The following is a 24,112-nucleotide window of genomic DNA, read 5'->3' on the forward strand; positions in this document are numbered from 1 at the left end:
TTTCCTTACCTGCATCAGAGAGCTGAATATACTTGGAGCCTGCTTCATACCACAGAGAAGAGTAGCTTTTACCAGCTAGCCTAATTGAGCAAATAGATTTATGGAACAATTGTCTACTTTTCACCTGCAGCACTTTGTGGTTTATACTGATTGAAAAAATAGTTCACCATACAAAATTGGGTCTTGAGGTAGTGTGGAAATTATACAATGGACAGAGGTCCTATTCATTATCCCACTTTAACATCTGGAAATGTCTAATGGTCACTTTTCCTTGCCGTCACTGCATGTATGGTGGAAGCAAACAACAACAAAAAAGCCTTCCCCTGTGTGGCAGAGAACAGCAGGGCTGAAAACGACTTCGAGACTTGCTTCTGTTAAGTTTCAGAGCCAAGAGAATTTACCTGTTTACTGTGACAGAAGGGATTCGACCCTCATAGTATTTCACTATAAAAATCTTTGTTTTCCCAAGAAAGTATGTATTAGTCAGCCTACTTTTTTGGAGCAACTAAGTTGATATTCAGAAAGCTTAGAGATGCAAGGATGTTATCTACCAAAAATTGAATGCAGTTTTAAATGGGTTGCACCCTAATGCTTCTACAAACAACACTCATGCATCTGAAAAATTTGTTGTGCTCTAATTTAAGTATCTTCTGTGCCATCTGAGGGACCCTTTCCCACAATTTATTAGGCTCTACCCTTCATTAGAGAAAACTTCACCAAAAACTCTTAATCCTGGCAGTTTTCCCAGGAGAATCAATTGTTTGAGGATTGATTGAGGTGATCAGTAATAACAAAACCAGCCTTAGTATTAGTGGTTTCACTTGATAAATTGCAGAGATCTAGGCTTTGGTTACATTTGTGAACAGTGACTTTACAGTGAAGTGCAAGGTATTTGAAAAATTACTTCTAATGTTTCAAGCTGGGGGGGAAGTACTTTTTCAAACTACAGGAACGTGTTCCTCGTGCACCATTAAACCAACTGGGAAGAAAGGAAACCAGGGCAGGGGTGTGAATATGCTCGAGTCTCAAAATATAGGGTTGAATAGCCACATACCAGAATATTTAAGCTTTATTCCTGTGAGCCATGGCATGTAGTGATGAAGTGATTTTGTTAACAATACACTGAGCCACAGAAGAGTAGAGATTTCTTTAAAGCTACCTTTTCTTTGCTGTGTTTGGGACTGTCCTTTTTCTTATTGTATTCCTTAACTGTATGTCTGCAGCGGTGAATCCTGCCTGTCTTCTCTCGTGTCCTCAGTAATGTGTATACAGAACCTGCTGCTGGTCCCCATTTTTTCTCTCTCTTTCTCTGCATTCCCCATCTCTCCTGCAGACACAGATGCCACCTATGTGGCAGGTTACTCAGCTCTGTCTTGACTCTGCAGTGTTCTTCTGTCCAACCAAAACTCATTCTGGGAGCGGAACATGTTGCAAGGGGTTACCAGTTACTGGTTACTGAGTAAACACAGCTTTTTATTGTTCTTAAGGTCCTCTCTGCTGCCCCCTTCTTTGGGGGAACATTTGCTCAACCTCTCGCTGCTGCCCACAGGCTAAACACAACTATTGTCTAAGGATGCCATTCCAGGATAGACACCTCCAGGGGGTGAATTTTTCCATCTGTTTCTAGCACCTTCTTTTGATGTTACAATTAGAAGTTGTGAATGTCATCCCCAAAACCCTAGTTAACATGGATGGACAACAAAGTGAAATATGACGTGTGTGATATCTGATGACTCTTCAGTCGGGAGATGAGGCAAAATGTCATTACTGCTAAATGGTGCTTCTGGTTTTCTCTGAATACTGGATATAAACGGGAAAAAGTGATGTGGAATTCAAATGAAATGGCATTTAAATGGCATAGAATTTAAATGTCAGGAGTTCAAATGTCATCTGTGCTGATCGTGCTGTTAGTTCAAAGGTTCCTGCAGCTCACAGAAGTGGAACACTGGGCTAAGCAGGATTTTTTAAAATCCATTTACAAGGTATTATCTCAGCGGTACTTCCATTAAAAATACAAACCACAGAGTAGAAACAAAATAAAAACTGTCACTGAATTACTGTTCAGAATAGACCTCTTTTTGGAAGGTGACTAGACTCAGATATGGATGGAGGAGCCAGTGGGATGTTCGTCTGGGTTCGATGAGCCTCTCTGCAGTGCCTCCAAGTTTTGCAGTGTGGTGGGATGTGTCTTTCCCACTAATAAACTCAGCATCCATCTTCTCTGCACCTCTGTGACTGTGCAAATTGTTCCCTAGATTTTTTGACCCTGAACCATGTTTGTTTCAGAAGTTTCCAGCTTCTCACATCAGGATGAGCCCATCTCCTCTGTGTCTTTTGTCTTGTTATAATACCAGGTAGGGCAGGCATTCGTTGGATTTGTGCTGTTACTGCTGTGTGATTCAAGTAGGGCATAAAGTAAAAAAGTTAGTGCATGTATTTTATAGCCTAATTCTGAGACTGACAGAATGAGTTCAGAAATTTTGAGATTTTTCCCAGTGACAGACTGTGCTGGACGCTGACGTATTTAGTCTAGGTGATGTGCCAGTATAAAAATTTGTTTCCCATTGCACCATTCTCAATCTGCTTCCAGAAATATAAAATTTCTGAGGTAAGGTCAACAAGGCACACAAAGAGAGCTGTTGACTATGGAAAACTGGTCAAAACTTCAAAATAAAAGTGGTCAAAACAAAGATAAAGGAATTGTCTAAGGGAAGGATACCATACGCTGAGTTACAAGAAAATCTTTGTTTCTAACTCTAGGTCCTTCTTCAGTTATCAGCAATGATGACGATTCAGCCAGTCCCCTCCACCACATCTCAAATGGCAGTAACACTCCATCTTCTTCTGAGGGGGGTCCTGATGCAGTCATCATTGGGATGACAAAGATTCCTGTCATTGAAAATCCCCAGTATTTTGGAATTACCAACAGTCAGCTCAAGCCAGACACTTGTAAGTACAAACAACTTTATGTGTTTCAGTCATTCATTTTATCTGTGCAAGTGTTGTGACTCCTTAACAGAACTAGCATGATACAATACTGTAAATTCCTGGGAGTGGAAGGGTGGGGTTAAAATGTATGGAGTTTGTTAAAGGTACATGGGATGAAGCGCTTTACGTCTGTTTAAGCAAAATTCAGCCCTTGTGGTGAGTCAATTAAGTCAGCTGTATTACGCTCAAAGCCCAATCCATATTTCTTCAAGTCATTGGTAGCCTTTCCATTGATTTCAGTGGTCTTTAGCCAGTCCTGTGCACTGAATGTATATTCTTGGGAGAAAATAAATCTTAGGTCAGAAGCAAAAGTCGTTACGTATGTGCTACAGTTAAATTGATCATATTGGCAATTAACATAACCCAACTTTGTAATCTGAGTATTTGCAAAGTTTCAAGAATTACAAGGGTTAAAACTTCAATTCTTTTAATTTCATTGTATAATTCAACCCCTGCAGACAGAAAAGATGTTTAATATTTAAAACTAGAGCAGAAGGTTACATGATGGACAATAAATGTCACATACAAATTCTTTCATGTTCAGCTAGAAGCAGGTGGAATGTGAAAAATTATGAAGAGTTAAACATAATTAACTATGAAGTGTTAAAAAAAGAGTATCCCTATTCAGATGCTACTTTTCAAAACTAGTAACAGTTTTAGAATTGAACGTGTAAAACGCTGATTTTTGAACCAGCAGTTAGCACTGCACATAACTGAAAAAATACCTAAAAGATATTGTAATTAATAGTAACTGCGCTGCTTACTATTTCTCATCAGGACACTGAATTCTTTAAGTGTTTCAGAGAAGGTTGCTCTTGCCTTTTTTTTCCTATTTTTGTGTGTTTGTGTGTGTGTATGTGTGTGAATGTACATACATTTCTGAAATGTCACTGGAAGTCTGAACTGTTTCTCTGAGAAGTCACTCCAGAGATTCTCAGTATAGCTGATGAGCATTGGGCTTGCAGCTAAGGGACACTATATCCTGTCTGTATCCTACCCTGAATGTTATCACTTCCTAGCACAAACTGTAGTATAGAGGCTTACTGCCAAGGTCAAAAACCTTTGACCCCAGCTTTGCAAAGTTTAAAAGCTGGTACAGGAGTCCTTCTTGACCTGCGCATGAGGGCATGCATGCATCACACATATGCATAGCTTCTAACACTGCAAACAAGGACTGATGCTGAACTATCCACTTGTCTTGTGAATATTAATGCTTATCTACATCATGATTGTTGCACTAAGCACAGTCCAGAAGCATGTTCCTGTAACACAAGGTCTTCTTCTGCCTTTTTATTGTACATCCTTGATGTTCACACTTACCATAGTTTTTTGTGTGGCATTATTTTGTGATTAGAAATGCCCCATTGTCTCTTCTACCAGCAGATAATAATGACAATAATCTGAATAATCTGGCCTAGCATATGCAGTGCGATCACAAGGAAATCACTGAATTGATGATACTTGATCAGCACCAGGAAAATGTTATACAGATGCATTCTGATTGGAACATTAATTCGGGTAAAGAGTAGAAGCTGCTAGATAATCAAAAATGGGCAACATGCCGCTAGTGCTCTTTAATGTTATATAAAAGGCTATGCTTTTAAATATGAGGCTACTGTACCTCTGTTTCCAGCTGCATTAGACAACTTTATAATTGTTAAAATAAACATCAGTAACTGCAGAGTTTTGAACTTCAGCATTAATGTTGAAACAACATACATGCTGTTCTGGGGAAATACACAAACTGTACCAAAATACAGAATTCTCTCACATTTAGTAAATTGCACATTACGTACAGGCACATTAAATCACGGCTGACTTGTGTTAAGTATGTCCTGATCCTAAAAATACATAAGTCTGTGTTTGGTTTTGTACGCTGCAATGAAACCCACATGGTATCAGGGAAATTAATCACAGTACATGAAGTTCAGTTGGTCTATAAATGCTTGCAGGAGACATCTTGGGACTTTACTGTGGTGCTCCAGGGAGGTTTGTGGAACTGATGCTTTGCATTCTGCCACATTGCCACAGTGGTCCCAGTCTTTGTTGTTTTGGGGATTTTTCTTGTGTTCTTTTTGCTTTAGCAGGGAGAATTGGGTAAACTGTGGCAGTGTATAAACCAAGGCAGATTTCTTCTACTACTTTGAGCATCTGTCCAATAAAAAGCGTAATTAAAATTGTCTTGGACAAAAATGGACTTCCCAGATATAATTTCACATATGCACTCTTTCCATCTTTCTCAGTTATTATTATAGAGCTGTGCTTGTCCTTTCTTAACCTGCCAACTTCTTCCTAATGTGTATATCTGGTATTTATAAACCTCTAAGCTAAGGAGCTTTCATACCTTTTTCCTGTTTAGAATAATGCCAGGTCCAGACATCATCTGGTTTCTCATCTCCAGCAAGATAGTTAACATTTATGTTTATTTCTTCTGCTTTAAGTTCCATTTTGCACTAGCATTAAACACAACAATCAGTGATAGACATACTGGAAAAGGTTTCTTATGTATTCAGCATATGTTGGTCTGTGGAAGGTGGTGAGACACCAAGCTAGGTGAAACTGTACACAGATACTATTGGAGTTTTCACAGAAATTGAAGGAATACATCTGCTGTGAGTAGCAAGTTTATTTTATTTTATATTGTCTATGTAAGGCATATTTTGACTTATCTACAGAAAACCATTTCCAACTGCAGTGTTTCAAGCTTCATCGCAAAGTATTAGAAGTGTATGGGTTTAAAAGAAAATTAAAAAGTTCATTACAGTCAATTTCATTTGAAATTCTATCACTGTATCAGTAAACTGATCCTTTCACTACTGAATAACTAAATCCTGAAAAGTGATGGCTTCTAAAGAGTCAGCATCAGGCTAAAAGTTATAGCACTTTCCTCCTCTTGAGATACAGCCTTCAAGGTGGGAAAAGCAACCTGATGAAGACCATAGACCTATGGACTTCAGGGGTCAGGTTCCAGTCATTACTAAGAAGGACTGTATTTCTCTCAGGTTGCAGCACAATGGCTTATCTGTACCTTCAATTAAAAACGTAACAGTAGAAGCTTACTCTACATCTTCCAATTGGGATTGGATAATATTTCCCACTTTCTCACCAGCAAACCCACTGATGCTTCTTCAGCACTTGTCTGTCTGACATGCTATCCCAGTACTCCTGGCTTTTCCTTTCTATGCCATGTATTGTTCATTGCTGCTGGCTGGTGGATTTATCTGCCACTCCAATATCTTGAATATTTTCACCTTGAAAGGATATAGTCTGAGGTGCATAGAGAAGTTTGAGATGTGTACCAGATTTCTTGATTCCTTTTTGTATGAAATCAGAAGGTATTTCCATTTGCCAGTACTTGGCAGTACAGTGACAGCTCTGATTTCAGATGTGTGAGAGAGAGTCTGAAACCTGGACATGCTGAAATGCTCTTTCCACTTAAGGCATTATAAACCGGGTTGTGCTGTGTTAGTGTCAGCCTTCAAAACTCTTGCCTGGAAATTACAAACAAGGTCCAGTTGGTGTTGTTGAAAATTGAGCCATAACTTTATAATGAAGTGACACCACCAGGTCCAGAAACCTTGCATGGATGGCAAACCTTGCAAAGACTTTTGTCCCCTGAAATAAGCTGGACAATGTAACATCTTATGGGCATAGATTCTAACCTTTATTAGGTGGTTAGCTTCACTAACCACCTAATGAAGCTGTCCCAGACCCTAAGATGTTTGATACTTTCATTAATCCCATGGTATTTCAAAAATTGGTTTTCTACATCTCTGCACAGAATCTGTAGTTGCTAAAATTTCAACTAAGCCTACAGAATAGAGGAAACAAAGCTATTTTCTCAAGGAGTGACTATGGACTTTCTTCATCACTTATTTTGCAGCCCAGCACTTGGAATATATCAGTCCATTACTGTTAGATTTCCATGCTTAATGGTGGAAATATAGTCAGTAAATAACATTGCTGTTTTTTTAGTAATGTGAAAAGCCAAACCTGAGGGGAGGGCATAAAACACCAGTAGGAGTGCCCAGGCTGAGATTCTCAGGGCAGAACTTGGGTAAGAAACTTCCTGCAGGTGGTTTTGGGATTTTGAGGATCAAATTGTTCTCTGAGCCTTACCTCAGTAACCCCAACACCTGCCCCACAAAGGCACTGTGGTTGCTTGGGTGCAAGTGAAAGGAAGGTTGGATCTTTGCCTTTTAATAGAGATGTTTACGAGCTCAAGGTTTCAGGCCCCTAAAGGTAGATAAATAGCTGCACTGACATCAGTTTGCACTTCCCAGCTAATCTGTGCTTGCAACTCACTCTATTTTATCAAGTTCATTGATTTCAGTGTTGGAAAAGAGCATACTGTACTTGGGTAGGCTTATTGATTAGTCAGTGGATGGTTTGGTGGCAAGATGTTTTCAGTGACTGGCCATATAAATAGCTGTTGCATTTCAGATGATGTGGTGTGGATTGTGACTTTCATATGGGAAATTTACGTATATTCTTGAGGTAGTCAGTGTTTCATCCATATTTCTACAGTTTAAGATTCTGTTCTTTCAAGTATAGGAGTCTGAATATGCAGTTTATGTAATAGTTATTGTACTTCCAGTTGGCCTCTATTAGGGAAAGTCTGAAGCTGATTACAGGTTGGCAGAATGGCATTTACCCGCTGAGTTGTATTTCTCCTTCCAGGCTGTTTGTGGAAGGGTGCAGCTGGATGTAGTTCAATACCTGGTTGTTTTTGTGTCTCTGACCACTCACACCCTGCAAGGCAGCCTGGTTTCTCTTCATTTTGGAGTATGTTGACAACCTTCTCCCCAATCACTAGCAATGGGTCATTTAATATGAAAAAAGAAGTAGTTGTCTGTATTTCCAGGGTAGGTTTAACAGAAGAAGGAATTGTGGTCACCTGGTCCGTATTTCTCAGGCATCCTTGCCCAAGGAGTCCCACAGCAGAGCCTGGCCCCAGTGCATATGTTTCTTCACTGAGTGCAGACACTCTCACTGCTGAGCAGGGATGGGACAGACTGGTAATAAGAAAACTGCTGTCAAAAAGGAAAATTCACCAAGAGAGTCTCTGCTATTCAGGGATCTACCAGGCCTCTGACCCAGAGCAGCAGATTTGTCTGTTTCTGGGTGCTGCTTATCTGCACGCACAGTGTCCCTTAGAAAATAGCAATGTGCAATGAGCAGACTGCCTGCAGCGGATGGTCTCCATTCGACTTTATTTCAGGTTTTATCTGTCACCTTACACTTTCCTACAGTTTTGAGGAACAGGAGTAATTTTCAACAGACATGAAAAGGTAAAAAATTAATCTAATTGGTCCCTGTGCACAGAAGAATCTCCTAAGACAAACTATGGGCATTTTCATCTCTTTTGAATGGCTTTTATATTTGAGTGACTACAAAAAAAAAAAAAAAAAGGCTGCTGTAGTGTTTTCTTAGCCATCTAAGCCCTAAGGCTGGGGATTTTCCGTCAACTTCCAAAGTTTACAGAGCTGAAAATTTATAAGCAGCTCATTTGCCTATAAAAGAGACCATGTCCTCAACAGCCAGAATGCAGAGAGGCAAAACTGATGAATCTTAGTGAAATCCAGACTGGGATGAAAAACCTGTCCAAGCTGAACTTGCCATTCTTGGCACTCGTTGTTAGTTGGGATTGCAAGGCTTAGCAGGGCGCTCATGTTGAGATCTTCAGATGCTGAAAATCAAAAAACTTTAGATAGTGAAAGCTAAACATGAATGCAGTTGAGATTACAAGGAGGGATATACATATTATTTTTACTTATTGTCCTGATCTCACTGTGTGGTTTACTTTGGAGATATTTTATTGGCTGAATAAGGATATAAAGATAGATGGAGGTATATTTTCTTATCTTAACTAAATACTTTTGTATTTTGATTGCATGTTTCAATCCATGGTTGCAGCCACCATTTAAAATTTGTGTCTTTGCAATTGTTCATCAAGTCGTAGGCATGTCAGAAATGACAGCCATATACATCAGTGATGTATTTTCATTAGTTGTATTTGACTTTTGTTAACTGGGCAAAAGATTTTTCTCCCAGACCATAGCATACTGAGTCCTAGATACTTTTCCCAAAAATCTGGTCACTTATTTCCTTTGTCCAACTAATAAAATGTAATGGGGAATAAATAAATTTATTAGAATCAGATACTTTTACTCCTGCTACTCATTCTGAGACTTATCAGACCTGCATTTTTTTTGTTTTCTAATCAGGTGGAAGAAAGGCAGGAGCCTTCAATTTGAAAGGTGTGGGTTTCTCACTCATTAGGAATTCAGAATTTGAAAGAAAGGCTTATGTATTTTTCCCCAAGATGTTACTTGTGTTGCTGTCTTGATTTGTCCTTGAAATCCATTAACATCTAATAAAAAAGAGGAAGACATCATACTCTCTGCAAAATATTTGCATTTCATCACACAGAATATTGTTCGGTGACCCAAATAATTCAGTAAATTGTTTGCACCAAGAGTCCAAATGCTGGAAATGCAACTGCAAGAAAGAACAGCTTTGACTTTGATCTCTACTTTGTGGAAAGCACGAGGGTTTTACTACCTGGAAATAGCAGCACATGAAACATACTTCAGGGTAAATAAGGTAAATAAAATGTTATAAGGACATTGAGCAATGAAGATCCAAAGTATACATTTCAACAGTGGAGTATGAGACAAGAAAAAATGAAACATGCACTCTCAGGGAAGTTTCCAGGGTCAAAGTTAAGGTAAAGCATACACCTTCTTGTTTAAATTTGTCAGGTAAACTTCAGATAAGAACACTGTTCTTCCTCAGCAGAGCACTGTCTCCATCAAGTCCAACCGTGGGCTAAAGGGGAAGAGCACACTTTATGAAAGATAACTTAAATTAAACATATGCTCAAGCATTCTCTGCCATTTAGTATATTAGTTGAGGTCAAAAAAACAAGCATGGTGCTTTTACATTAGGTTTAATCTCTGTGGCTACATTCAGTTTGTCATTTGATAGTACATCTGTATCAGAAATACATACAGTGTCTTAGCACCGAAACACTTAACTAAATCAGTAATATGTAAATGACAAATAGCGCCATTTATATTGTAATGATTAAATTATGCCTTTCAGACTCTGTGCTGCATGCTAGGTTGTATGGATGCTGATTTTATATACAAAAACCTGCATGGGTAGTACTTACATTAAGCTGAATGGCAGAAAGGGTAATCCATTCTGAAAACCTCCTTATCATAAGCCTGTGCTTGGGAGCAGGATTGGACCTTGGATTTATTTCTTTGTGTCAGTGAAAGTTTTGGCAAATTGAGAAACACAGGGAAGCAAGGTAGTCTAAATAAGAATAAAACGAGAAATTTGAAGTCTGATAAATACAAAAGTCTGAGAAAGCTAGAAATAAATAAATAACTTTGTAGCCAAAATTATTTCATAAACCCTACTTCTAATTTTCTTGAATTCACCACCAAGCTAGTGCATCATTATTAAGAAACATGAGTGTGTAAAAATGCACTTAACTCTGAGCATAAACCGAACCAAAGCTGAATTTTGGGAGAGAATTATCAGGAATACAGTTGTCCACAGTAAGCATCAGTTAAGACAGGGTAGTATTTATTGCAGTTGCAGTGTGAGCCATGTTGTTTTTCAACTGTGTTTAAGCACAGTCTTAACATCTTCACTACTGTTGCCAGCAGCTGTCTCTGAGGAATTAAGGCTGTCAGTGCTTTAAGACTGACATTTGAGAGAGGTTTAGCAGTTTCTATCCTGCAGCAGACCATGTGGTCGGCTTTGCAAGTTTGCAGATCTGCCCAGGGCACGGAGACTCTGGATGGCCTGTTATGCTGGAGCCATCAGAACTGCAGAAGGTTCCATGGCCCACTCTGAATATATGCATGGCCCTTGTGTTTCTGTATATGAATGGGGGTGATTTGCGAGGCAGGCCACACACCCAGCAGGAGTTCACTTGCTCTGTGTTGTCCCTCCCTTTACTACATTATTTGCATGCTGGCTGTCAGATTCTGTGAGACAGCTGCTTTCCCCGCTGTATCCCACTGGTGGTGGCTTTGAGGGTGGAGATGCAGAAAGCTTGTGCTCCCATCCAGAATTGCGTATCAGCTGCTCTTGCTGGTTGATCTCCCAGACATCTTTTTTATTCTGTGGCCTCTGCATCTTGATTATCATCTGCCTTGAGGAACCTTTCCCAGCAAAAATGCCACAAGGTTCATAAGGTCTAAGTATGTTTGGTTTTCATAGGGTTTTGCTGGGGAGCTCCTCATTGTCTCAGATTTAACTGCATGTGTTTTACAAGCATAGGGTAGACCAGCAGTAAGTGGAACCGAACAGACATTTAAAATATTGTCCGAGATAAAAGTAACACAGTTGGCAATATTATTCTGTAATGTTCTTCAAAATTTTTTTTTTTCAGCATTAGCTTGTTAATTAACCTCTTAACAGGCTTCTCATGTTTTACAAAATCAGTTGGGGAAAAGTTCTAAGGCTGTTTTTTCTCACTGGAAGGTGTTTAATTAATATGCCCATTTTAGTTTAGACATATATTCTGTATAATAAAATACCTGAGCTCAGCATTTCTAACTTGTATAAAAACTACAATTACATCAATAGACAATTCCAGAACACTTTTCCGTCATTAAGTAGTAGAAATAAAACCTCAACAGCTGAAATGTATTTTACGAACATTTTTTAGAGCCCTCCCTTTGTTGCTTTTTCTTAAGCTAGTTTTCTTTTGGTTTGTTGGGCAGAAGTGAGAGCAACTTTTATTACCATCTGCTTTCTCAGTTAAGGATGCGGAAGGGACCTCTACATTGTGGGATGATGACTGAGGGGCAGGAAGAGAGACAGGCAGCCCTTGAGCTCAGTAGTACTTGGCAGTGAGAGTTGGTGTGAATTTCTCAGCCTGTGATTGAGCAGGACATTCCACAGAGGATGGGTTATTGGTCTTCTAAGGTCAAGATGTGGATTGAATCATGAGGCATACAGATCTGGTGTGAAGTGAACACTGGTTTGGTCTTATTTCTAGCCCATCAATGCCCATAAGAATTGAAGACAATAATTTGCAGATTGAGAGGTTTTCACCATGATCGAAGTACAGAACTGCTGCAGGGGAAAATACATGTCAAATAACCTAAGTCAAGACCCTGCAACAAGGTCTGAAGTTGTTAAAGCTCTGTGGATGAAAAGTTGTGCAGGACCTCTGGTAGCGACTTGCCCAGTACCTTTGGGGGACAATTAAACAATTAAACTGAAGACATATTGCATGGAGGTGTTGTTTGCATTTAGTAAAAATATGTGGTGTATGCATACCAATTATTGCCTATTTCTCTAAGTTGCAGCATATCTCTGTATAATTAATACTCTGGGAAATTTGGGTTTTTTGTAGTTTCTGCATTTGGGGAATCTAAATTTCATTTTCAGATGTCAGCTAGGCCCATGAAAGGGCATTCCGGTGCTAAATAAAATCAAGTAATTAATTTTTGAAATAGCCCTAAACAGCTTTGAAGTGTAAAATTCAGGATCTTAGTCAGCTTAGTACTTTGTGAAATTCCAGTAAATGATGGCTTCACCTTAACTACCTAAATACCTTTTGAAACCTGATTGCTGGAAACTGTTGAAAGTCAGTTAGTTGCATTGGGTGCAGGAAAAGGCTCCAAGAGGATCTCCTCAATTTGGGAGTGGACAAATAGCTACAGTGGATCACAATAGTAACTCTGCTAGTACCTTAAAATAGCAGTAGCTATTAGAACCTTTCTTTAAATAAGTATCCAATAAGCCTTAAGGTGTGTATTTTTTCCAGGTCTTCTAACACATAAAGATTGGTTAATGCTCAGTGACATATTGATGTCCTTTTGTAAATACTAACCCTGTCTAATAAACAAGCAGATATTCCCTGAATGCTATATAGCACCTTCCCTGACATTAACAGCAATATATTTTTATCCTCCTGTGACCAAAACCCTCAGGACCAGGAGAGCAAAGGAGAGGAGGGATCAGAAGCTCAAAGGCCAAAGGCTCACAGCTCATCCCCGGCCATTGCAGCAGAGAGCTGAGGCTCATCTGCCCTGGCAGGTCATGATGTGAAACAATGTTAGCATCACCAGAGGTCCATTAGTGTCCTGTACCCCATGGAATCATGGGGTTGAGCCTTTGGTACTGCCTTGAGGGCTCTGAACACCCACAGCTTTAACAATGTGCCTGGAGAAGGGACTGCTGCCAACCTCTGTTTCAGGGGAGGAGCAGAGGCACGTTTGCCGTCCTTCAACTTCTGGAGCCCATGGCTTACTACAGGTGAAAACTGCCTTTGGCTTCAAGTCATATCAGTTCTCTAGCCACCACTGCGGAGGGTGGATTCATGGGCTAGTCTCCTTCAGCTGCCACAGCCAACCCCAACAGGCATCAGAGGTGAAGCTCAAGAGCTCTGTGCTTAACTCAACCTTGAGGCTTGTCACCAACTATTATCAACTCAACCTTTCAGTCTTGAGCCCAACTCTGAGACAAGAGATGAGGTGCATGTTTTCAGTGAGGTGTGGTTTCAACACAGTAAATTACAGTTCTTGTACTGAAGATGTGATAGAGGAGCACAGACTTAAGACTCAAATTCACACAGTCCTTAGAGAACGTATTTCTTTTTTGTCTTAGATTTTTTTTTTCTGAAGAGAAAGATGACTATTTCCCAATTCATTGAAGTCTTTTGCATTATGCATTCTGATGTAGCATGTCTCCTTGCTGGAAATGGTTTCCCACATTTACCACAATGTTGTATTGCACTTTAGGTTTACAATTTTTTGCCTCTCTTAATGGCAGCATTTTAGAGAACCCTGGAATTTTACCACACTGATGAATAAAAACAGTGCCAAAATAAAATATCTTTTAGAAATTATAGAATCATAGACTCATTAAGGTTGGAAAAGACCTCCATGATCACCTAGTCCAACCTTTGACCAAATAAGAAAGACAAGAGTAGTTTCAACTTTTCTTTACAGTGAGAGCTTTCCTCTAGAGGCCCAGTTCAGAACAGATTTCTAATTTTAACCAGTGAGTCTTTCCTACCTCTTGATCTCTGTGTGTTTTGAGTTTGGCCTCAACATCTGAAACAGGACTGTGGTAAATGGCAACATTAAACAAACTGTTAAGAGATTTATTTTGAACTGGTAAATTTTCTTGACAGTAAGATAGGGTGTTTTCAAGATAGAATAAAACGCATAGGTGTTCACTGGTCCTGCAGAAGACAACTTTGCCATCTCAACTTTGCAACATCTGTTTATTGATAGAATATGTACACAGAAACATGGAGAGCACTTTCTATTGGAGAAGCACAGAAAAGCGTAATGTATTTTTCATAATAATGGAGAGAAAGTGTACAGAGAAATATTTGAATGTTTTTTTGGTCTGGCCTTGGGATGGAGTCTCTGCTTGACTGTGTAATATTTATTCTTCATCATATAGAAAAGGCTATGCCCACCCACAGTGAGCTTGTTGCCTCATCAGACCAGTTGTCCCATCTAAATGTCTGCAAAAGCCTTTAAGAAACATTTTGTTAGGCTTTCTGTGGCATTTCTCGATGGGTCTACTATAAACAAGCATACATGTTAAAATGCACACTGTTCATTAGCTAAAGCTTCTCAAAGATGAGTTTTCATTTTTAAGAAAGAAGGGCAATTCTTTAAATGGAAATGAGTCTTGAGTTTAAATCTTTCCTAGATCTTCATACTCTTATAATAAGAAAAGGAAATACTAGTTTACAAGCTAGGATATAAACTCTCTATGGTCACAAGCTGTCCTTTGTTCCCTGTACTTTCTGCTTGAAATTCTGAGAGGCTGTGTCAGTGCTGAGCAGAACTTGGGGAGTTTTGCATGGCATGTTAAGTCTCTGGTTAATCAGGCTAAGAAGGCCATAGGTTAAAGCCTATTTGAACATATTTGAGCCAAACCCAGCGAGTACTGTTTTCTTTGTATTTGGAATTAGCTTTTGGGTTATTGCTTTTAAGTAAACTAATGAACCATTTAATACTGTGCAAGCTAAGCATTTCTGCATTCTGATACACTTGAATTACTGAGGTTCTTGGTGTGTGTGGTTAAGTTGTGCAAGCTGTAGGATTACTGTAAATAAAATCACACTTTTGAGCAGCTAGTACTCAGTCTGATCTCCAGAAGGTGATAGTTTGATTCATAGGAGACAAAAGTTTCTTCTCCCTTCTTCTTCAACCCAATGAAAAGTGATGGAGCACAACATCTGGGAAAAATAATGTAAAGATTTGCGAAATGCACCCTGTACATGAATGCAAAAAATACGAAGTATATCTTGATGTGATACTCTCTTATAGCAAGATTATGGAACAAAGAAAAGGCAATGCAAACTCTTTAACATTTTGCTTGTTACCTTTAACAGGCAGCTGCTCTGTATGGGCAGAATTTGATGTTATGTCCTCAGGCTTTTCTACACGGAATACCTCCCATGTTGCAAACGTGGAGAAAAAATTCTTATCTTTAGGTGCTGTTTATGCCAGCAAGCATGTTGAGGGTGACACTGGCATCATGAATATAAACTCTGAAACACAATTACTGATAAAACTCATTAGAAAGGACAAAACTGAACCAACATCACAAAGATAAAACTGCTAAATCATGATCAGACAATTGGGAAACTAGTAGGAAAATACAAAAACCTGCATCTTGCGTGTACTCAAGCAATAACCAGAGAGACCTCCAGTAAGAAGTGGCACCCCATGAGACTGTGATGTGTATAAAACTCCTTCTCCCAAACAAAGAGAAGGAAGGAGAGAGTGAAGGAGGAAAAAGGAAATAAAAGATAAGAAAGACAAAAGTGTAGGCCTGTTGGCAGTTTACTCTGATTAAGCCGTATTTTGCAGCTATACTGCTCGGAGTTCAAGTGATTGAGGTCACTGCCGAGGTTTTGTCCTTGCTGACTTCAGGATTAGGATTCAGAGAGCAAAAGGGTTTAGGCAAATAGGCTTTGCATTTAATACATTACCTGACTTGTTAAAAGCAGCGGTGTTTGATTAAGGGTTTTTGTAATTGCCTTTCACTAGTCTGATATTTTCATCAAGTTTTCTCTTTTTTGTACATTTCATCCTGACAGCCAGGATGATTGGGTTGGGAAGGGAATTTTACCCACACTCCTCTCCAGCCCCAGTGAACAGAACTAGAGGTTGACATGACAGAGCCTTTTATCTGTGGCTTTAACCATTTGTTGATTTGGTTTTATAACTTTTAAACTGATGATTATTGCTTATCTAGATGTTCAGGAGAGAGATCTTAGGCCCATGATAGCATTTCATTATGGTCATAACTGTAAAATTCCATGGATCTTTGGAGAGTGTGAAAAGATCAATAGAGTACAAGACAGATGAAGAACAAAACTCTCTTCTAGGTCACTGTTTATTTCTGTATCTGTCCATGACCCCCACCTCCAGACACCAGCTGCTACTTGTGCTCCTGGAGATAAAAGGAGAAAGATTATTAGAGTGCTTGTGATTATCAAAGGGATTGGGTATTTAATAGGTATCATGATTTGCTTTAGTTGCTGAAAAACAGAGAAACTGTTCTTCAGATTTTCTTTGTATCAGGAATATTAATATAACAGCACCAGCCTTACTGAAGATGAGATGGCCCATCATAATCCAAATTGTTCTAATGCACAAATACTTCTGTATGCAAAACTTTTACTGTTCCAAAGGATTTGTACGTAGACAAGTATTTGCAGTACCATAGCAATTAAATTGCAGAATCTTTCTTTGATATTTATTACTTACTCAGTCTGGGAGAGATTTTCAGAGCAATTGCTTTTAACTCACAGAATTCAGATCAGGAACTAAAGTTTGTCAAAAGTTGTACTCAAATCTTGGATTTTGGTTTGAACTTCTATAACTTCATTAGATCTTGATTAAAACTGTGCTGTGCTTAAAGCTGAGTTTTGACTTCCGTTCTCAGCATCCCTTTGACTTGCTCATGATTTTTACTGGGTAAGTTTACTGAGAGTCAAATTTGGTAGCTTCTGGATAAGAATGAGGAGAATGATCAGTGAAGCAGGCATCCTGCATAGGCTTCTGTATGAGACTGGCAACCAGTTCTTCATCTGATGACAGCCTTGAAAGGGTGGTTCCTCCACTGTAATACCAAGTGTGAGAGGAAGGTCCTACTTTACCACTTTGTACAGCCAGAATAATGCAGCCTTTACTGAATTATTCCAACTTCAGTACAACTCCTCCCCCTCCAGAGTTTCAAGGTAGTAGGTGAGATTTCAAATGCACAGAAGTAAACCTGTTCAAAAATGGACTTCCTCCCATTACTTTCAGCTTTAAAATGTAAGTGAAGGCAGAGGGCACTTGGTTAAATTTTGTCTCAAGTTTCAATTTGAAATGTTGAAATGGCAAACATGTGCATCTTCAGTAAAATTTAAATAATTTGGTATTTTTAAAATTATTTCTTTTTAAATATTCACCAGGGAAAATATTTCAAAATTATGGGAAAGAGTTTTTTTATGGGGGAGGGGAAGGATTTTTCCACTTTGGAACGTTAAATTTTATTCTTTGTTTTAGGAAGCCAAAAACATAACTAAAAATCATCATTTTTCTGCTGCCAAATCTTTGAAACTTTATTTCATGTCATTAATATTTCTTAGTGAAATTTTTGACTGGCTTTATGCTGAAAGTAATGCTGTGGGAATCAGAATTTTGAATGTCCTGACTGGTGTTCAATTAAATATTAGTATATTTTCTTTTGTTCCTGTACCTGTTTCCATTAATTTTCTTGTTGAACTTATCTGGTAAGGGAAAGGACTCTAAAAGACAAAAGGGATTGTATGTTACTGCAAGTGATATCCAACAAGTCCAAACTTTCTTTGATTAAAGGGTGAAACTCCACTGAAGTCAATGGAGCTTTAAATTTTGGCACCACCAGAAAGTTTCTCCTGTGGAATGAAATTGCATTGTCACATTTTGAATGCTCTTCATTCTCATGACAGACATTACTAAAGGAGTCTCTTTTCAAGCACTTATACATTTATTATTTTCAAAACCCATTTCCTCAGAGAGGTCAAAAGCTCTTCTCACCACCACAGGGAGGCCATGGGAATTTCGGCATTCTGAAGTACCGTAGGTATCCACCTGCATATAAAATGTTAATACCTTTTTTTAGTTTTTCTTTTTAACCATGCTTTGTTTTTGTCATGAATCAAAAGTGGTAGAATCTAATTATTTTTTGATTGGAAGGGCAAACATTGCAGCAGGAAAAAATGTCACATTAAAATCGGATTATTTCCAACTAATACATTAAAGAAATTCCCCTTATCCCTGATTACTCTGTGTCACTAGTGTGATGCTATAGTACCATTTTTATACCATGTTTCTGGCAGTTTTCAGTATTATCTATGCAGAAAATAGATTGCAGATCTCTTCCAAAAGCCAAACATTTTTTCCTGCTTGGAAAAGTTGGAGTAAGTTGGATTAAAGTAAAGTTGGAGTTTTTCCTCCTCGCCATTATTGATATTTTTCCTTAACAACAGAAAACAATTAAATTGTTTAACATTACTTTTGTCCATTACTTTAGAGCCCTGAGATCCAAACAAGACCTCTCTGTACAAAGCATTGGGGAACTGCGCATCTGCAGATAACCCCTGCCTGAAGAGCTTTTGGACTATAGCCCCACTCCTGTAACCTGGAGCTACTTGGTTGTCCTGTGGACAGGTTACAGACCTGGGGCTTCACACATGGGGTGAAGAATGGGGGAAGGATGCTTGGTTGTCCTGCCTATATGAGCAGGGAGTCTTGGGAATTAAATCCCTTGTCCCAGATCACACAGGAAATCTGTGGCTGACCCTGAGGTGGAAGCCAGATATCCTGTGTGGTACCCTCATGCCCTGGCCCATCCATCCATCCTTGCTCCCCCATGTCATATTGGCCTCCAGCGCAGAAACTTCTAACCGAGGAATTTTCCATTGAGTTCTGCTGCTGATGAGTTTCTTTCTCACCAATAGGTGGAAATTGACAGCCCGGTTTCTCAGGTGACACAAGGAACGGTTCTGCCATCCCAAATGAGGCAGGAAAAACATCAAGCAGAACAAGGAATTTTCCATAAGAAACTGTACCATAGCAACTGAAAAAGACGTTGAAGCACATTATACTTTCTCAGCTTGTTGCAACCTGTGCTTTGATGCAACAGGACATCAGAAAAGTGAAGACTTGGGTTTTTTGTTTTTTCTTTTCCTCACTTATTTCTTTGACCAGGAGAGTGATTGCTTTAACTGGTGCTGCTTGATCATAATGAATTTATTGCAAAATTGTATAACCTTTCCACATCCATCTCCAAAGTCTGCCAGAGCCTATGTTCTGGCATGCATTGTCATGCTATAGCTGGGGAGGGTGAGGGGACTACATCTGCAAACTTCCATAAGAGATCACAAGCTTCTGAAATTGTAGGTTAACTAACTAAGTAGGATGCAGAAATATTTGCAACAGGCTGGCAGCTGTGCAATATGTGGCATTAAAATAAAGTTGAGTCACTAAGAAGTAGTGATATAGAAGCTAGCAAAAGTTTCTGTCTTTTTTTCTAAATATGTCCCAAATATGATTGTCTACTCTAACAGAAAGAAAATCACTATGCAGAGACAAGTGGCTTGAGTCATTGGTTTGGATATGGACAAAGTCTTGCTATATTAGGCACAGTATCTATTTAAAATGTTGCATAAAATCTTTAAGTGAAGTCTTTGCAGGGCAGATGTTTGTCTTGTTCTTGATCAGCTGTAAAAGGCTATTCAGAATGAAGAAATCTAAATTAACAGGATCTAAAATGTTTAAGTGAGAAAATGGGGAAATCTGATTAGCAGTACTAATCAACTGAGGTCTGGAGATTCCTCTTCTTTTCAACTGGAACAGTTTAGTCATCTTCCTTTTTTTTTTTTTTTCAGAGTTCATGCTGTACCCTGCCCATATTTTATTTCTTCACTGTGTTCCTTCTCAGTAAACTCCACAATGTGGATCATCCTCTCTGCATATATATATCTGCAGATATGAGTTACTAGATGGAGAGTTGCAGCATGTAGCAAGCACTTTTTCTGTGTATGTGCTGTCTTTTTGTTCAAACTCACAACCTGTCCAATATCTGAGGTATTTCTGAGGCAAGATGTCCCTTTTTTCTGTGAGACTTCTTGTTTCAGATTCTCCTCAGTGTCAGTGACAAGTCTGTCACTGCTTTGGGAAAGTTATATCAGAATCCTGCAGAGCTGGACTTGAACTAAAAGCAGTGTACTGGAGCAGGAGCTGTCACAGCTGACTGTGACTGTCTTTAACTAGGGCTTCCAGCAAGGTCTACATGTGAAAGCAGAGTACTTTTTGTACATTAGCAGGGATAATGCAGGTTTTCAAACCACTTGCTCCTAGCTACTGTCCTAGCTTTCAACTTGGTTAATTATGGGCAAAAAACCTTTTAAAATAGTATCAAGAAGAAATTTTTCTTGATGATGTTTCTCAGATGCTTAGCTAGAATAGCCCTCACTAGGATGCAATTTTCCATTTTCTTTAGTTTCCACAACAACTGGCATTTCAAATGCCTACTTGCCACATTTTGAAGGCAAGTGATTCCAGTAACTCCTGTTCAGAAATCTTTTTTTGTTTACATCTATGAAGGTGTGGAAAGGGAGCTACTGCAAGTAGTTTTGAAGTGTTCGTTGTGGTATGTTAATCCCTGAGGGCCTGTTTATTTTTGTGCAGGATAGTACATAAAATACTGTAAACTAGCAACATACAGACTGGAATAACCAAAGAATAAGGGCACTTAGCTAGCAGCAGATCTCATGTTTTCTTTTGTTCATGGCAAGTCTTTTTTCTGTGTATGTCTGTGTTTTAAATTAGGGCATTCTGTGGGTTTCTTAACTGTTTTCTTAGCAGCTTCTCTTTGTGACTGTTAATCTAGAAGAACTCCACTCACTTTCCCAGCTCACATTTTGTGAGTGAGCATTACTTTCATGACATACAAGACAACACTATATTCTTTTTTGAGTGTGTTATAATACACTTTAAGGAGGCCAGAATCTGTAAAATTACAAGGAAATATTTATTGAAGCCAAATACATATCTGAGGAGTTTCCACTTGAGCATTTGAAATTAAGAAAGTGATGGCAGCAAGGAGTTTGTGCCATTGTTTTCAAAATATACCAAATAAGAACCTTGGCGAATATGTCACTCTACACTTTATAGCTTTGTGACACTGTTCAAACAGAAAGTAATTAATATTTAAAAAAATCCCCACCACATGAAACATCTAGATATGCATTTCTAGCCTTATTTTCTAGGTAGAGGAATCAAGCAGAAAGGGATTCACTTACCAGAAGCTCATAAGAATTGTTTGCCAAAGCGCTGATGACAAATACCTTTTCATCTATGTGTGCGTGTCTAGGTTTCAGAAGCAAACAATGTTGCCTCTATGTAGTTTCTCTGTAAGGAAAAATGCAAATATCAATAGTGGTTATTTTTGCAGTTAGAGCCTGTTATATTCTTGGAACATGTGGCTGAATTACAGTTCTCTTACTGAAGAAAATGTTACAAGGGAAGAATAAATGTGACAAGCAATGGTGAAAACAACACACTAAGCTATAAGTTAGTTGACAGTTGTGCGTGGGAAAACACTGGAAAGACTACCCAACAAGTATTGACATTGTTTCTAAACAATTGTTAGTTTCTGACCCTTTCTCTTCTATTTAAAATTCTGACCAGAAGGACAGGCTAGAAATAGAGTCCTGGGGGCCATTTTGTGGGCCATTTTGTGGATGTTGGACTGCCAAAAGGCAAATTATCCCTCCAGCTTCGCAACAGACTTCAGACAGGTCTCTCCTAAAAGCAGGTCTGTGCTTGCCCTCCTGCTGGTGGTGGTCTTGCAGGGGGCAGTAATTAATAAACACTGCTTGTAAGGTGATCTGTTAATGTACCATGGTAACGTCTTGTCTGTAGGGTTAATAATAATGCTTTGTGTGTCTCTGTGTTTTAGCTAAGTGCAGACCGGGTGTGTACCAAAGGACAACACCCATTTCCTTAGCTGCAATTGTCAATTCCAGCAACTTGAGGCAAAAATCTAGCTGTTCCATTAGTAACAATAAAAATTATGGCAATTTTTAATATTTCCGTTACTGATAAGCACACCAGGAAGTCTGCCATTCAGTTCAACAAATGTAGCAGCTGTTTGTGTTGGTTACTCCTGCTTAAAATGTTTCCCAAGTACATGACTATGTAGGCAGTTGGTATTTATTGCTCTGGGAGAGAACTTGAACTTCAGAAGGAAGGAGAGAAAAACCTTACATTTTGCCTATCTTAGTTCTGTGGAGACTGCAGTTGCTGTAAATATCATGGTGTACAGTAGTTGGAACAAAACAGTTTTGGTTTTTAAGAGCAATAGTCATAGAGATGCTAGTTGAGAAAAGAACTTTTCTGCTCCATGCGTTTTTGGTGTCTTGCAGAGACTGCCAGAATTACATTTGCATTAATTTCAGTCTACAACAAGTACTGAAGAGGATTCAACTGAAAGTACTTCCCAAATATGAGGAGCACAGGGGAGAAAGAGAACTATGTTTTATGGTGACAGTTATTAAGCTTTTACAGAATATCCTATATATGTACTAGCTATCAACGTAAAATTAACTGGTACTAATTGGTCAGAGCTGCCAACTCAGACTGCTTGTGAGTGTAATACTCTTCTTTAGGTCACATTCATTATACTGACATCGTATGTCAGATTCTGAATAAAGTTCATTCAGCCATTTCTGCTGTTCTTGTTTACCCTGGTATGTATATGTGCTGCCATCAGCAAGAGTTCATGTCTCAGCAAAGACTGGGTCTGTGTGCTTTGAGAAATATGTGTCTCAGTTATCTGCCCAGTGGCCACTTCTCCAGCAACAGCGGGACTGTGGGAGGGCATCCTTTGATTGAATCATGCCTGGTGTTTTCTTCATTCTTGGAAACTGACTGGAACAAAATGTTCAAAGCTCTTTCTTCCTCTCTTTCCTCTTTTTTTTTTCCCTCTCTCTTTTTGTTTTTCAGTTCCATGCCTCAAAAGGCTGTAACTGGGTTCATTATTGTGTGATAAATCAGCAGTAAACTTCTATGCATTTTGCTTCATTTGGGCAGCTCCTGTTCCTTAGTGACAGCTGCTTGGCTCAGCAGACTGTAATTATCAAGTCAAAACCAAGATGCTTTTAGGTAGTGAAAACATATTGGCAGAGACTGAACTTGTCCTAAACTTCCTCATGGGTCACAGCTTTAAAAGATACCCTTTGTTGTTGTTTTGTCACTGTTGGTACAGGGGGTTTGACACCACACTGGACCATGTGGGAAGCTGTTGTTATCCTAAAGGAGTACAGGTCTTTCTTTTTCATTAGATGCCAACATACTGTGTAGTTAACTTTTGATTAATGTATCTGTGTTCATTCTTTTTCTCTAAAATAAAGTTTTATTGATATGTGGGAGGGGATTTATTGGGAATTTACAAAGTCTTTATTTAAACAAGTATCTGAAGGAAGATTTGCCCAGAAACAGGTGTATGGGTTTGTTGCCCATGGTGGAACCAAGGCACTCTCTGATGCTACTTTAAACATACCTCCGTTTGACAGACCGGCTACATCTGTGACTGATGCCTCACTACCCATGGCCATGGAGACATACACGGCATGGCATTGGCTCTGGTCTGCTAAAGGCCAAGAGACCCTGGGCTTGCATGTTGTGCAGACCAGTTGCAAGGGGCTATACATAGTGGAGACTTCTACTCCCTCGCCAAACTTGCTTTAGCAAAGAAGACATATTCCTCTTCATTTGTCTGAAATGTAGAGAAACATAATTTCAGCTGACAGATAACACAATCCAGAGCTCAAGTGAGTGGAAGGAGATTTCTCATATTCTTTGCTATATGTGTTAGCTTTCCTGTTATGTGAAAATAACATGCAAATCCAAGAGAGGAGAAGAGAAAATACATTACTTTCTTTTGCAAGAGAAATTACCTGTAAAGTCCTCCTGTTCCCATTGACAAGTCACAGGTTTTCTTTTCTCTGTATATTATTAGGCAGGCTGGGTTTTCTATCAGGACAATTAGAATAGGCACTCATCTTGCTGCTGTTTAAAAA

The 24,112-nt window shown here is 39.0% G+C and overlaps 1 protein-coding gene and 1 long non-coding RNA gene across 7 annotated transcripts in view; one reads left to right on the forward strand and one right to left on the reverse strand.

Annotated features, from left to right (window-relative positions):
- The window catches only part of NTRK2 (neurotrophic receptor tyrosine kinase 2), a 208,986-nt gene that overhangs the window by 115,663 nt on the left and 69,211 nt on the right, over nucleotides 1-24,112 (forward strand). For 2 of the 3 annotated variants that reach the window (XM_027634775.1, XM_027634776.1), the window contains one exon: nucleotides 2,761-2,949. In XM_027634775.1, the coding sequence (XP_027490576.1) occupies nucleotides 2,761-2,949 (189 nt within the window). Of the gene's footprint in view, nucleotides 1-2,760; nucleotides 2,950-18,985; nucleotides 19,536-24,112 lie in introns of those variants that run through there. The other variant, XM_027634778.1, reaches the window with a different exon arrangement.
- LOC113943250 overlaps nucleotides 18,011-24,112 on the reverse strand; it is a 29,728-nt gene continuing 23,626 nt past the window's right edge. For 2 of the 4 annotated variants that reach the window (XR_003526262.1, XR_003526261.1), the window contains exon 4: nucleotides 18,011-18,116. This is a non-coding gene — a long non-coding RNA (uncharacterized LOC113943250). Of the gene's footprint in view, nucleotides 18,117-22,565; nucleotides 23,809-24,112 lie in introns of those variants that run through there. The other 2 variants (XR_003526260.1, XR_003526259.1) reach the window with 1 other exon arrangement.

The sequence above is a fragment of the Corapipo altera genome, unplaced genomic scaffold, assembly GCF_003945725.1.
Source record: "Corapipo altera isolate COAL_440 unplaced genomic scaffold, ASM394572v1 61411, whole genome shotgun sequence".
NCBI classification, from domain to species: Eukaryota; Metazoa; Chordata; class Aves; order Passeriformes; family Pipridae; genus Corapipo; species Corapipo altera.